This window comes from Saccoglossus kowalevskii, chromosome 1, assembly GCF_978046115.1.
Source record: "Saccoglossus kowalevskii chromosome 1, keSacKowa6.1, whole genome shotgun sequence".
In the NCBI taxonomy this organism is placed as follows: domain Eukaryota; kingdom Metazoa; phylum Hemichordata; class Enteropneusta; family Harrimaniidae; genus Saccoglossus; species Saccoglossus kowalevskii.
The window spans coordinates 20,327,143-20,342,480 of NC_140641.1; the positions used below are offsets into that span (position 1 = coordinate 20,327,143).

The following is a 15,338-nucleotide window of genomic DNA, read 5'->3' on the forward strand; positions in this document are numbered from 1 at the left end:
ACGAGTAGCATTCTGACTTAGATAAAATAAAAATATTGTTTAAATAAAAAAAAAAATTCTGACTTAGATATGATTGACAAATTTTATATTCAGTGTACATACTCCCTAATTATTATGACGATTCTCGCGAGCATTAAGTGGGGGAGAGGGGCTGTTCATAATTTAATATAAATTAATATTTTGAAGAAATAGTTGTCATTCATACAAAAATGGGATGAGATTTGAATGTAAGTAAAAAAGTATTTATATGTATATATTATTACATGTATTTGAAATCTCCACAATGAACTTTGACATTACGCATATAATTATGCATTTTGGAAAGCGCCCTCTCTCTCTCGTCTGTTTATATATATATATATATACGAAGTAAACAACGGCATCTCACCCAGTATTTATATTTGAGTTCGTGTGAGTAATGTAAAATATTCAAGAGGTCAAGTACACACCTGTAATTCCGGACTGTCTACGTTCCAGTAATTCAACTTTTGGTTTTCTAAAATGGCTGAGTTATAATGAGTATTTTTCAAATGGGGTCATATCATGTGCGATCAGACCAAAATAATTTCCGTAAATTTCCGGGGAAAAAAATGGTTAAAAAAGTTATTAGCACGTGATTCGGCTTCATTGTCAGAATATCCAGACACACGTCGGCATTTTATCCGAAATATCGAGTTATATATAGTTACTTATTTTGTCATTTCTTGGTATTTGGTTTTGCAGAGAATATATGTGACGAACTGAGGAAAACAGACAATACTCTAGCGGGCGTCTGGGGTTTAGAATGTATTGGAAGTGTTTACCACAAAGATCTATATGGAGAACATTTCGTCATTTGTTAGTGACATTAGTGTTGTATTATTTGACGTTTTTTGTAGTTCTTCCAATTTTCTGCAAAGATCTGCCCTTTTCGTATTATTATTCGCGAACGGAACGTCTGGATGAAAATGTGAGACAAGCTATGAATTGGAATGAACAGAGACTACACAAAGAGGAGTCGCATTTACGAAGTTTGGACGCGGAAAAAACTTTCCAAGAATATGGCGAAACTAAAGAAAATATCCACATTGCCGTTGGTATAGTTACTGTTTCGAGGGTATATAACACGTATGATGGGACAAACCCGAAGTATTTGACTCAAGTTGTTTCGCGGGTGCATAGAAGTATAAAAAAACATCGCAGGGGACATAAAAATGTTGTATTTATATGCAACGTAAATTCCCCGTCACAGGATCACGCCGAAGCTATGGAACTGGCAACTTATTTTCCGGTGGTCCATAAATATGGCACCACAAACGTCAGATTAACCAAAGAGTGGATGCCATCTCTTGTTTTCCACAAAGAACAAGAAGACTATTTGTTTTGTCTTAATTTCTCCAGGAAATACGACGCTAAGTACGTTGTTCTATTGCAAGATGACGCAATGCCACACGACGACTTTTATGCAAAGCTGCTGTATATACTAGAAAATAGAGTTGAAATGAGATATTCTCGGGGAGAACTTGTAGCTAACACTGAGAAGTGGTCGTGGTTGAAAATGAATTTCCCAACGCCCTCAGCAGGTTTCTTCAGTAATTGGTTGTTCACTATAGAGGGCGTCGCACTCTCCCTTATTCCAGCAAGTATCACTGCCCTTATTTATGACATATGCTATCGCCAGAGCAACAGAATCTCGCTTTGTTTTACTTACTACATCTTTATCATATCGTTTGTTTATTTCGGCGCCACGGCAGCTTCAATTGGGCGACCATTTTTTCTGCCATATCTATACTCTTCGGTCCATCTGTCGGCCATCCGCCCTGGGACGTCTTGCTGTATTGCAGCAGTTGTGTATCCATCCGCGTCGTTGTCACAGATCGTGGACTATTTAGCGGATGTCGACTGCCGCGCGTGGTACCCACTTGATTTTTGCCTCTATGACTTCTTAGAAACGTCGGGAATGAAACAGTACCTAGCCGTGCCTAATATATTCACCCATATCGGAATGGTGTCATCCCTACATAACAGAGCTGTAGTGTTTCCGGCTTTCCATGCACCGCTATGAATTAAGGGGTGACTCAGTTAAAAACTGGGAGTGGGATGGTCTGGGCACAGTCCCTCTATCATATAGTGATAGAGGGACTGTGGTCTGGGGGATTTTACGAACAAAGGTTTGCTGTGCATGAAGATAACAAAATAATAATAAAAACATGTTCACGACTGCTTAATTAAAAAAAAAAATCAAAAATTGTCATCAAGGATATGTAACTAAAATATTTGCACAAAAAAAAAATTGAACGAATTCATTTAGCCCAAGAGATCAAACCACTAATAGGATGTATTTTGCTTCAACAGCCAAGTTTCAGGTAGACGTTTTGTAAAATTGTCTACTAACTATCACTTAAGATATAGAGTATTGTTCAGGCGAAAGAGCATTTATTTACATCCTTCTATCAAGAGAATGGGTGTGGGAGGGGGGTGTTACCACAAATTCCTCTATAGGGATAGAGGGACCATGGTCTTATAAATGGTTTCGTAATGTCGTACTACTGGACGCCCTCTGTCGACAGATTTGTCTTCATCATAAACAGACCCGCAAACTGCGAGAACTTCACAAATTATTCAGATTTCAGCAATTTGTTATTAAAATGGTCAGTGATAATTAACGACAACAAAAACTTGGTGGAATTGTTTATTTTATAAACTTACAAAAAATATTAGTTGGAACAATGAGTATCTTGAGGGAGAATAGTGAAACAATCAGTTTCACATCTAGGAGAGGTCGAAGGTTAGAGGTCAGGGATTAGACTCCTGATTTGAGTACAAGCTCAGGCTGAATGAATATATTACAATGTAACTTACTCGTGACTTACTAGATATTGACATAGAGCAGAACATTGTTCTCTAACATATGATTAAATAATATAACTTTGAAACTGTGTAATAAAGATCTGTTCAATATAAAAATATATATAAAGATCACACTTAAAATAAAATTATAGTATTTTTGTTGTATAAATGTCAACATTCAAACAAATACTTTTGAAGTTTATTAAAATTTATATACAAAAGCGTTATGTCAAATTTGAATAATTTTTATATTAAAATTTGTATTTAGATATATAAAAGTTAAAATCTTGTGTCAAACAAGACAAAATAATGCAAACTGTTTTTGAGATGACCAGCACTCAACTATAAAATGGCCACTATTGATGTAGCGGATGAATAATAACAAAATAAATAATTACAAAATATAAGTAGATTCAGTTGCGTATATCCACACAGAGTATACGAGTTACGAATCTGTATTGCTTTGATTCAAAGACGTTACACACATCATATATCTACAACTTCATTGGGGATGTCATTGCGTGACTTCAGAGAGCAACAGGCTCTCCGCTCTCCAATTTTCTTACTTCATTCGAAATGCCCGAGTTTCCTCGTCGAAATATTAGTACAATGACAAACACTATGAACACAATGGCAATAACGGACGCGGAAATCATGATGATTGGTAATAATGTTCTAGGTGAATTTACTTCAGTCACATCAGTTCTTGGTTTCCCACTTAGTTGTCCAGCTGTAGAATCAAGAACACAGAATTTAACCACGACTTGTTATGTAAACAGTATCAGTTGAAACAGCAATACATACATGTATTGACCCTAAAAATATAGCTATCTCAGGCTTGTCATGGAAGGTAATAGGGCTACTATCTTCCATGGGTATTTAAAGCGGGGGAGTCGTCACCAGCGCATGCGCCAGATGGCCATAGCGTGTCATTGTTTACAAACAAGCGCCTACCTATGAGCCGTTGCGTTTTTGGCCTGTGTTGTTATCGTCACTTGGGACCCAATTCCCTCGTGTGCGCAGGTGACGTATCTCCCGCTTTAACGATCTCACTTCAATGGGTCAAAGATTATCTTCATAACAGGACCCAATATGTACATTGCAATGGAATATCATCATCTAAAACAAGCATTAATTACGGGGTACCCCAAGGTTTTGTTCTAGGCCCAACATTATTTTTACTCTTATATAAACGATCTTCCCAATTCAACTAATTTTTTTAATTTTTGCCTCTTTGCTGACAACTCCAACTTATTTCTTACTTACGAGAAAAATTGCATAGTCAATTTACATGATGCAAACGCTCAATGATGTCCTGCTATGGTGTGATGCAAACAAACTTTCCATAAATAAAAAAAAAAACGAATTATATCATTTTTAGTAGCAAGCATTAGGCAATATTAGGCAATAATGTAACTGGCTCAATTAGTATCAGAGGAGTATGTGTTCAGGAAGTCAGGGTAGTTTCATTTGTTGGTGTTTTAATGGATAGGTCTTAATTGGTCTTAATCTTAATTGGTCATGTCACATCGATCACATCAACAGTATAAATAGAAAAAAGTGTGGCCTATTATATAAACTTAGACACATCATACCTCGTAACATTTTAATATTGCTTCAAAACTCCCTTATACAGCCGAATATTATTTATGGTCTGGAGGTTTGGGGTTATACATATCACTCATTTATATGACCCAGAAAATATTAGTTCGCGCAATGACGTTTAGTTCGTTCACTGAACACTCGGCGCTTTATTCAAAAAATTAAACATCTTTGATATCTATAAAATGTACAAATTAGTCACCTGTACTTTCATCCATGACTTAATCCACCATAATTCTGCCCATAATATTAATGACTATTTCAAACCTATCCATTATTCATATCAAACCAGACAACTCCACAATCAAAATCTTTTTGTTGAATATACAATATTTGGCCAGTTTTCGATGACATACTCAGGTGCAAAATATGGAACAAAATCCCGGCTAAAGTTAGATCAATTATCTCACTCAGCTCGCTCCAAAAATGATTAAACAATTATTATTGACAGAAAACTAGACACATATGATTTTGTTTGCCAAGTTTTTTATTTATTAATAAGCTATATGTTTATTCATCACCGATTTGTATTAACTTTCATATTCATTTGTTTAGTTATTTATTAATTTGGTTAGTTAATCTTCATATTAATATACTTATCTTTGGCCCTCTACTATATACATTATAATTTACTTCCATTGTATATAGCAAATCAGACTAGACTAGCAGTAAGCTATTTTCCTTTTTACCCAATATATATATGTGTTTTTCTTCGTATTTGTTTTTCTGTATGGCATACTTTTGTTATTTTTTTCAGTGTTTCTTCTTCTTATTATTATTGGGTAAATAAATAAATATTAATATTATTATTAACACATGTTATTGGGAGTCCCTACCTTTATTCGAGGGCGTGCTGATCTCGTCGCTGCTAATACTGCTCGATGCACGTGTATGTACGTCATTTATATACGCCACCCCTTGGTTGATTGTCGGCGCTGTGGAATCGGCAGTAGGAACACCTGCGACTGAAATGCAAAACATTCTTTTATTTACATATAGTAACTGGAGGGTTTCTGAAACTCCGCCCTCTGTTGTCTTTTCTTTCCTATTCAAGGGAAACTATTAATAGAGGGCGTCCTTAATGAAAGTAAAAAAATAAAACATACCAGCATATTCGAGTGAATTTTCAGTTTTCTGTTTTGCAGGCTGGCATGATTTTGTTCCTTCGTCATAAACTAACGAATGTGGACATTCGCTGCACACCGTGTCCCGGCCTTCGTGGCATTTTGCGAGTGTCTCTCTACCGTCTTCACAGATACCACAAGGTCGACAATAATAGTATCTGTGACATAAGAAGGAAAAAAAGAATAATTATATTGAAATGAACTGAAAATGACGTTGTTGCAGTGTACCCTGTCAAGAGCCCACCCCACGACTTACTTGGCATTTTGCCACATGCGTGTTTTCTTGAAGTCGTTCGTTGAGCATGCGTACTATACTACCAGTACTCTGATTGGAGAACAGTCCCTATACTTGCATGGCCATAACACGCACTAAGGAGGAGACTAACACGTGCATTTGTTTTGTTTTGATCCGAAGCTCGTGGCGCAGTTAAAATTGCTATTGGATATAATTTTATACTATTTTGTTTTTTTTATTTGCCACATCACAAGTTGCCAAAAAACAACACATTCAATTAACAATTATAATACTATTACGAGTACCATGATATTAGAAGTCAGTCTGATTGAAGTGGAGTTACTAGAGTACTATTTTCACGCTGGCGAGTTTTATTTTGGAATTAATTTGTAAAAAAAATTGTTTGGAATTAGTGGTAACTGGAGTAGGTTTAGGTGTTTACTAATGTTTTCACTTACTTTATTTTGCCCGATCCGGTGATGAGCTGGTTAAAATTTCGACGATCATGGGCTGGAATCAGTTTGTGTTTCATGATTATACCATACTCTGTCCCGTATATACACTTATCGAATCTGGCGTAGGTGTTTGAATCTTCGCGACGTTTATCGTCCGACGGTGGGTACAGTGGCCCAGCTATCGCCGCACCAAAGAACATCAGAGTTAGTACAGTCAATAAAACCCGCCCCTGGTGCCGTCGGTTATAACTGAATGCTGCCCACATACCGTGATAGTTAGCACAGTGAACGTACGACTGTGATCGTAATGGCACTGAAGGTAAACGCCGTTATTCACATATAAACACAATATTAGTGGACATACGTTGTCGTCGCCGGCTGTCTACTAATGTTATGCTGTGATATTCTTTGTTTATGCAATAAACACAATAACATACACCCAACAACGAACAACTCGTGACAGTGACTCATTCATGCATTGACGGGATTTGTGTATTGCTTCTGACCCCGAGCTCTGATTGGCTGACTAACTGAGAACGGGATTCCCCACACTCTATAAATAGAAATGACCTGACTGATACTTTGACTGCAAACGCCATACCGGCTCACCGGCACGTACCGGTATGTGATTCATCAGTATGTGATTCATCTTTTGGTGGGGTAAAGAGACTTACTTCACTGACCACACCGTTCTGCACTCTGAGATTATTGGGGCTAACCAGTCATGGTGGTGTTTATGATTACAATGAGTCCGTGAAACCGTGCGATTCGAAAGATGATGAGAGTGAACACCCTCCAGAAATAATGGCACATTCATCCACTCACATAAAAAAAACAACAACATAAAACATTGTTCATCAAGTGTATTCATATATATATACATGTATATAAATATACGTTACAACTCCTTAAGAAGTCAATGGACATTAATGTACAACATTTGAAATACCGAATATCGATATACTTAATAAAGCTGACACGTGCACCGGTACGGTGCTAACATGACACGATTGAGGCTTGTATCGCCACACTCATGTATAAAAAAAAAATTCTTATAATAATGACATTTTTTTCACATGTTAAGCATATAAATAATTAAAATACTTTACTGCAAAAAATATGATTCACGAGAATTTTAGAAACAAATGACTGAAAAGGACACTTTTCGAGTTTGTACGCGTCCATTTAAAATTTAGACAAACAAGTGACCCGACCCTTTCCTTATTTTTTTAGCTCATCGCGCTAAGACCCCAGTCGGAGAGCAGAGTATGTATCCACTCCGTAGATAGTTTTGATCCAATCCCGTCATACTTTAGTTTCATCGTCATGACTAATGGGATCATCTTTATGCCTTATAACGTCACTTCTAGCAACCTCAGTTCGGGTAGTACACAAGTTTCCAAGACGAAGATACACCATGAAAATAACTGCTAGTAGGATAATAACAGCTGATACACAGATAACAGAGATGAGAAATCCATTCAAACCCGAACTTTTTTCGCCGTCACTCATTAATGTATCGCTAACGTAAGGTTCACCTGAAATATGGGTAAATTATGAAACAGTTAACACGTACTACTGTAGTATTCGTTAAATTTGGATAAAATAAAATCCTAGTTTTGGCTTTTCAAGTTTGTTTTTTAATTTGAAAAAAATATGTATGTAATTATATTTTTTTCTTGAATTTGAGTTAATCATGCTAATCAAGCTAGCACAGAGCTTGAAGGCGATAGATGAAATAACACAAAACAAGGATGTATGTATGAAAACAACATATATATATATATATATATATATATATATATATATATATATATATATATATATATATATATATATATATATATATATATATATATATATATATATATATATATATATATATATATATATATATATTAAAAATAAAATATGACATAAAATCAAAACGTAAACGCAGCACATATTTTAATAATCACATTTGTCTTCATTATGTAACCAAATAAATAACTTCTTAATCAATTAAATGTGATAGTTAAAAATTACAATAGTAAATAAGTCAATATCAAAATACAATACAAAAAAACAAAAAAAAACAAGCAAACGTCTTATTTTGCATTTATTCATCTAAAAGTGTTATTTATGCCATACCTTTAAGTGGGTCTTCACCCTTGGCATTGTCGTATATGTTCCCTCCTATGTCATTTATTGGAACCACAACATTAAGTGTAGGCTTAATTGTTATTTGTGGTTTGGTAATTATGTTGTCATGGCTCCGGATATTTTCCATGTTGTCACGGTTCTGATAAGGTTCTATTGGGAAAAACAACAACAACACTCATATTTTATTTTCATACCAGTTGAGTACCTGAAAGAAATAGCGACACACCAATCAATAATGCTTACCAATGACGTCAGGAGTTTTTTCAATATTCATGTTCACGGGCTGGCAGGACCTTGTCCATTCATCGTAAACTAATGGGTGTATACATTTACTGCAGAGTGTGTCCCGGTTCTCGTAACAGGTTGCAATGGTTTCCCTGCCGTCTTCGCATATACTGCACGGTCGGCAATAATAGTATCTGTAATGTAATTAAACAAACCATGATGATAAATTCAGCAAAATCGCCGAGGTGTACAATACACAGTATAAAATCGTTGTTACGTACCGTGAAGCCCAATGAGCTCCACGACACACTCATTGTTTAGTGGCACCATGCCAACTCCTCGCGAAGCTGTGATTGGACGAAATGAGACCATGCCGTTCTCACGCCTCGGTCACACACTTTCACGACTCACCACTCGTTGTTTTGAATTGGTATATTTGTAACAAATGGTAATTGTATTTGTACATTTTTCGTCGGTGATACTCTGCCGAATGTGTTTACGTACTGTAAAACCATTTATTTTCACTGTCATTTAATTTCACGTTTTGAGCATATTCACTGATTTTTCTAAGGAAACAATGAGTGCTTTTGTTATTTTTACATGTTCAAGTAAATTTAATTTAGCGGATTTTACTTGTCAGCGAAAATTAAAAAGTGAATAATTAATGCATTTACAGTAGTTTTGTATTATTTATTTCCTTAACAACGACGCCGGTTGATAGAAATCGTCCCTCGAAATAATATAATTTCTACGTTTATAAAGGTAATTCTGAACGGGTTATTTTGTATTATAATCTGACAGCACCTATTCACGTACCTTTCCTTTCCCTTATTCGTCATGTGGACATAGTAATTTTTAAGATCGTAGTTCGGAATGTCTTTCTTATTTTCGACATAGGCATATTCTTGTCCACACACACAATCTCTGAATTTATCGTAGTGACAATGGCCTTCACTGGCAGATGTCTCAGGGTATGTCGGCTTTGCAGTGGCAGTCGTGGCAAGGACAACCAGAAGAAGTCTCAAGACGGCAAACGTGCAGAAATGGTGGTCGATGAATTGAGACGAAAACATGACGAGAGTGCACTCGGCGAAGAACAATAAGAAGAATTTGAAATTTGTCAAGCCAGGCACAGGTACGGCATATTCACACAAGTATTTCAGTGTTGATCTGAGTCTCTGTACGGAGAATATATATGGCAAGACACTGGTGGACCATGTCCTATGTATGTAATCTGCGCACAAATGATGCGATGTCGATTGAACCATGGAAATATAAGGTTTATAGTTCCATGATTGAACGAAGTCTCTAATCTGTATGGCACTCCCTGTCGGACTGGATCGGGCCGGGTGACGGGCATGGCGATGATTCATGCACCCTTCGTTGAAGAGAGCGACTAATTGACGTCAATTCATACGTAGGTATGGTGTCACCATATTAGTCTGAACCTTAACGTGCCATTACATGAATTATTTTGAGTGACGTTTCCTGTTCAAGCGGTAGCTATGAAGTGCCGATCTCGAACCAATTCAAAGAGAGCCACTATCTATCGCATCAGTCATGAGGTCTTGGTCAGATAATAGGGTTCTTATTTAGTGTGTGCACGCGCGTTTGTGTATGTATAGGGGACCACGACTCGGAGAGTTATTAATCAAACAACTTCGATGAGAGGGACGTACACATTTGATATACACTTTTTAATTGTGTTGTCGCTCTTCATCTAGAATAAAAACAAAAACAAAAAAACACAGAACAAATTACTTTATTAACGGCCACCCACAACACAAATCAATACAATCTGATTAAAATAAGATCCTAGTTTGTTTGTTTTTTTCGTTTTTTGTGGTTAATATAATATAATTCATATTGGGGCTTTCGCGATTACCAAAACTTAATAAAAAATACCAGCAACTAAATTGAAGAAACAAATAAATAAAATATATGAAAAAAAGCAAAAAAAGAAACCCAAACTAGGATCTTATTTTAATCAGATTGAAATCAATACAACATCGACGCCTCCCTCATTTTGGCGCTAGAGGGCGCGACTTGGTAGAAACGGTGTCTAAAGCTCATCGACTGGGCTGCTAGTATTGTGTCGGTCTTACTCTGACTATACCTCCATGCTCTGACCCAGAACTCCGATATCCTTCTCTGTAATACGGGAGTACAGGGAAAATGACGATGTCGCCACGAAGTCGCCGTAACTTCTACATACTTAATAAATTATTACTATTGTGAGTCTTTTCTAGTTCAGCGGGCCCGACTAATAACTTGAATATGTATATGAAGTTTCCTTAAGTTTTCTGCCATAACGGCAAATACAAACACTCAGTTTAAACGGTAAGTGTGAGCTGCTCCCCACGTTTTTATTGATCACGGTGATCGATACTTTTCCAACTTCTGCGACTCGGAGTCAGAGTTGAAGTATAGTTGTGACGTCATGTCGAACACACATATCCCAATAGAGCAGTGCCACGTGTTACTTAATATTAATTGGCTGACGATGATAACTGATATCGGAGTCACGAGACGCCGAAAGTTTCCGGGTTCAAATCCAGGTATGCAGTTCTGTTAACAGTACTCCTTTGTGTTGTGCACTGCACTGCCAGTTGAACAGTGCGACAATAAGGAAAATGTCCACACTGCACGTAGTCACAAATATGAAGGTATCGACCCACACAAGCAATGTCATTGCATTACCAGTCCTATCACGATCGCCTGGCACAAAACAAATCTTTAACTGAAATAAAATAACAAAGGAAATCATCTAAGCGGCAATTTTGTATTTCAGTATTTAAAAAAACACGCATAATCGTATAATAATTCTAGGTAATTTAACAAATATACTTTTAGACAAATAGAATAGAATAGAATAGAATAGAATAGAAGCAAATTTATTCATGCATCCCTTTTAACGTAATGGCGAAGTATAAACTTCATATGACGTCATCGATCCCAGGTTCTATTATTCGGACCGTTTCAACGTATCATTTGTAAATATGACAATACCCTATTATGATGGTCCGAGATGATGAAGGCTAAGTACTATGTTTTTTGTGTGTCCCAGCAATCAACTGTTAGTACAAGGTATAATTAGACCGTGACTCACGGCAAATACAAGAAATTTTAAATTTTGTTGTAAATTTTCATTCGAACGAAAGCCGGACAATTGTACACGCCAGCACCACGCAGGAAACTTGAATACATCTCAAAATGGCGGTCAAGTCATTTGTTTGTTATTTTGTTATTTTTATTAGTATTATGTTATTTTGTAATAGTTTAACTATTGTCACATTCACTAAATAACTAAATAAATGAATAAATAAATTTCAATAAATAAATAAATAAATAAATAAATAAATAAATAAATAAATAAATAAATAAATAAATAAATAAATAAATAAATAAATAAATAAATAAATAAATTTGACGAAAATGGCCTGCAAATATTCCAGTTCTCTATATACGTGGCTTATGCAAAAAGTTTTCTCCTAAAATATCTAAACAGAATGGGCTATAACAAAGTGTAACCCGTCTTTATCGTGGCAATAAATCATTCACCTTATTAACCGGTTGGCTTATTAAGGGGAAATCGCCGTATTTTTGTTTGTGTGTGTCGGCAACCAACTGTATAATGTATAGTCAGAATGACTTGTCAATTTTCGACTGTGACTGGTGGCAAATACAAGCTTACATTCAAACGAAAGTCGAACAACTGTACACGCCAGCACCACACTGGAAACTTGAATCCATCTCAAAACTATATCCCATAATGGCGGTCAATTCATTTGTTTGTTATTTTGTATGTTTTTATTAATATTATATTATTTTGTAATAGTTTAACTATTGCCACATTCGCGTTCATCAAAACTAAATAACTAAATAAATGAATGAATAAATAAATAAAATAAATAAATGAATGAATGAATGAATGAATGAATGAATGAATGAATGAATGAATCAATCAATCAATCAATCAATGAATCAATCAATCAATCAATCAATCAATGAATGAATGAATAAATAAATAAATAAATAAATAAATAAATAAATAAATAAATAAATAAATAAATAAATAAATAAATAAATAAATAAATAAATAAATAAATAAATAAATAAATTTGACGAAAATGGCCTGCAAATATTCCTGTTCTCTATATACGTGGCTTATACAAAAAGTTTTCTCCTGAAATATGTAAACAGAAAAGGCGTAACCCGTCTTATCATGGCAATAAATCATTTACCTTATTAACCGGCTGGCTTAAGGGGAATATTCGCCCGTGTTTTTGTTTGTGTGTGTCGGCAACCAACTGTATAATGTATAGTCAGAATGACTTGTCAATTTTCGACTGTGACTGGTGGCAAATACAAGCTTACATTCGAACGAAAGTCGAACAACTGTACACGCCAGCACCACACTGGAAACTTGAACCCATCTCAAAACTATATCCCATAATAGCGGTCAATTCATTTGTTTGTTATTTTGTATGTTTTTATTAATATTATATTATTTTGTAATAGTTTAACTATTGCCACATTCGCGTTTATCAAAACTAAATAACTAAATAAATGAATAAATAAATAAATAAATAAACGAATAAATGAATAAATGAATGAATGAATGAATGAATGAATGAATGAATGAATGAATGAATGAATAAATAAATAAATAAATAAATAAATAAATAAATAAATAAATAAATAAATAAATAAATAAATAAATAAATAAATAAATAAATAAATATCGTGGCAATAAATCATTCACTTTATTAACCGGCTGGCTTAAACATTAAAGGGAATTCGCCTGTATAATGTACAGTCAGAATGACTTTCCATTTGCGACTGTGACTGGTGGCAAATACTGTTGTTAACCACGTGACTGTAGTAAATTACTAGTACGTTCAAACAAAAGCCCGGAAACATATGTCGGCCGGGATATAAACGTAACTAGTAGTAAATTTCAACATCTCCCCATCACACCCATCCGTTTGCAATTGTCAGCAGTTCAATCACAACCTTTTGTGTTTTGCAGTTTGTTATTTCAGTTCAATGAGTTGCTCTTTTCGCTTGTTTTTTTTTTCAAGCATCAAACAGTGCCAAATTTGTCTCTTCTTTATTTTTATTTCATTACATTTTTATAGTTTTATTAGAGCAATGGATGTTTCGCTGTTTTCATTTCGTGCAATTCCAGGTGCTTTTATTTGCTAAGGGGACTTTCGTCCAGTTTGTTTTTACCAAATTAGAATGTTTAGTAGTGTTCTAGGACACATTGTTTTAGAACCTGGGTTTTTAGTAGTAGTGGCACTACCCCTATTGTTTCCCAAACATCTGTTCGACGTGACTGTCCTTATTTACCATTACCCATCACAATGTTGTTTTCTAGCGACAGACGAGGAATAAACACGCCAGCATCACACTGGAAATGTGAATTCATCTCAAAACTAAGTGAATCAAATAATGTGCACAGTCATTGTACAATGTATCTATCTATTATAATAGTGGAAATATGGCACAATGATGCCCACCACGTGCCTAATCACCTGACAGCTGATATAAAGTAGATCGATTATCATTAAATAATAGTATAACTGGTCTCATTAATCTTCTCATTATTAATGTTCAGTTTTCTGCATGGAAACACCCCCCCCCCCACACGGCCCAAATGTACAGTGATACTTTAATATCTATTTACTGATCACGATAACTGGCATCGAGATCACGCGATGTCCGAAGTTTCCGGGTTCAAATCAAATCCAAATATGTAATTATGTTGACATACTAGGTGTGGTGCATTGTATCACCAGTTGCATAGTACGAAAATAAGGAAATTATCCACACTTCACGTAGTCACAATGTATAAAGGTTTCGATTACAAAATACGGAGCAGATTCACAACACGGATTTATTATACTGACCCGAACAACGAGATTACAAGACAGAACATACCAGAATGTTTATTCACATAATATATAATGTATAACACAGAATGACGCAGTACATGTATAAACTCCATAATTGTTGGTATAAATGTATAACATTTCGAAATAATATCAAATCTTGATATACTTATCGATCCTGGATTATAGCATCCAGATCTTTTTGGAAGCCTACTCATCATGATAATAAAAATGATCGAATTTTATCTATTTTGCAATATCATGTTATTTGACAGGTGGAACAGTATCGGGATTTCTTCTGATGCGGGAGGGGGTGCAAACATTACTGTCACCGCAAGAAAGAATGGAACGACACCATTCAACTTTTAGTTATAAAAATATAATGTATATATAAAAAGTTACATCATTTTAACTTGAACGCTGCAGGTTACCATAAAGATCGACGGTTAAATTTAAATTTGTCTTGGGTAATAAAATGGCAGTGATAAACACTACTTTTGTGCTGTGCATGTTATCAACAACCGCCACCCCACCCACAATGTACACAATGTTAACTGTTTTATCTTTTTATTAGTAGTCATATATTAAACGACATTCAATAACATAATAATCTCAGATTTAAGTACCAGATAAAGGTGGAGTTTTGGAATTAAAAAAACCTTCGGTAGAGGGCAGTGCTTGTTGGTATGTGTTCGCCGTTTCAATAATTTCTTACACAATTCAACAACAGGCACGCGTAACTCGGGTACTTGTAAGCCGCCAAGACATAGATGTACCAAGAGTGGACCAAAGGATTATTTAAAGTAATGTTAAAGGTTAAAATAATAAT

The 15,338-nt window shown here is 35.2% G+C and overlaps 3 protein-coding genes across 3 annotated transcripts; 1 reads left to right on the forward strand and 2 right to left on the reverse strand.

The window, feature by feature from the left end:
* Positions 1-784: 784 nt before the first annotated feature.
* On the forward strand, positions 785-2,044 carry LOC100374287 (GPI-N-acetylgalactosamine transferase PGAP4-like). The gene has a single exon (XM_002738567.1). The coding sequence runs from the start codon at positions 785-787 to the stop codon at positions 2,042-2,044; it is 1,260 nt and encodes a 419-aa protein (XP_002738613.1).
* A 1,189-nt stretch (positions 2,045-3,233) lies between these two features.
* On the reverse strand, positions 3,234-6,642 carry LOC100374436 (uncharacterized). Its single transcript, XM_078012521.2, has 4 exons — positions 6,249-6,642; positions 5,538-5,713; positions 5,268-5,396; positions 3,234-3,559 (listed from the first exon to the last, which is right to left on the reverse strand). The coding sequence occupies exons 1-4, from the start codon at positions 6,509-6,511 to the stop codon at positions 3,357-3,359; spliced, it is 771 nt and encodes a 256-aa protein (XP_077868647.2). The 5' UTR covers positions 6,512-6,642; the 3' UTR covers positions 3,234-3,356.
* Positions 6,643-7,093: 451 nt separating this feature from the next.
* LOC100374589 (uncharacterized) lies at positions 7,094-10,019 on the reverse strand. The gene is made up of 4 exons (XM_002738569.4): positions 9,429-10,019; positions 8,631-8,806; positions 8,376-8,537; positions 7,094-7,783 (listed from the first exon to the last, which is right to left on the reverse strand). Exons 1-4 carry the CDS (start codon positions 9,983-9,985, stop codon positions 7,551-7,553), a joined length of 1,128 nt encoding a protein of 375 aa, XP_002738615.1. The 5' UTR covers positions 9,986-10,019; the 3' UTR covers positions 7,094-7,550.
* Between the last annotated feature and the right edge of the window lie 5,319 nt (positions 10,020-15,338).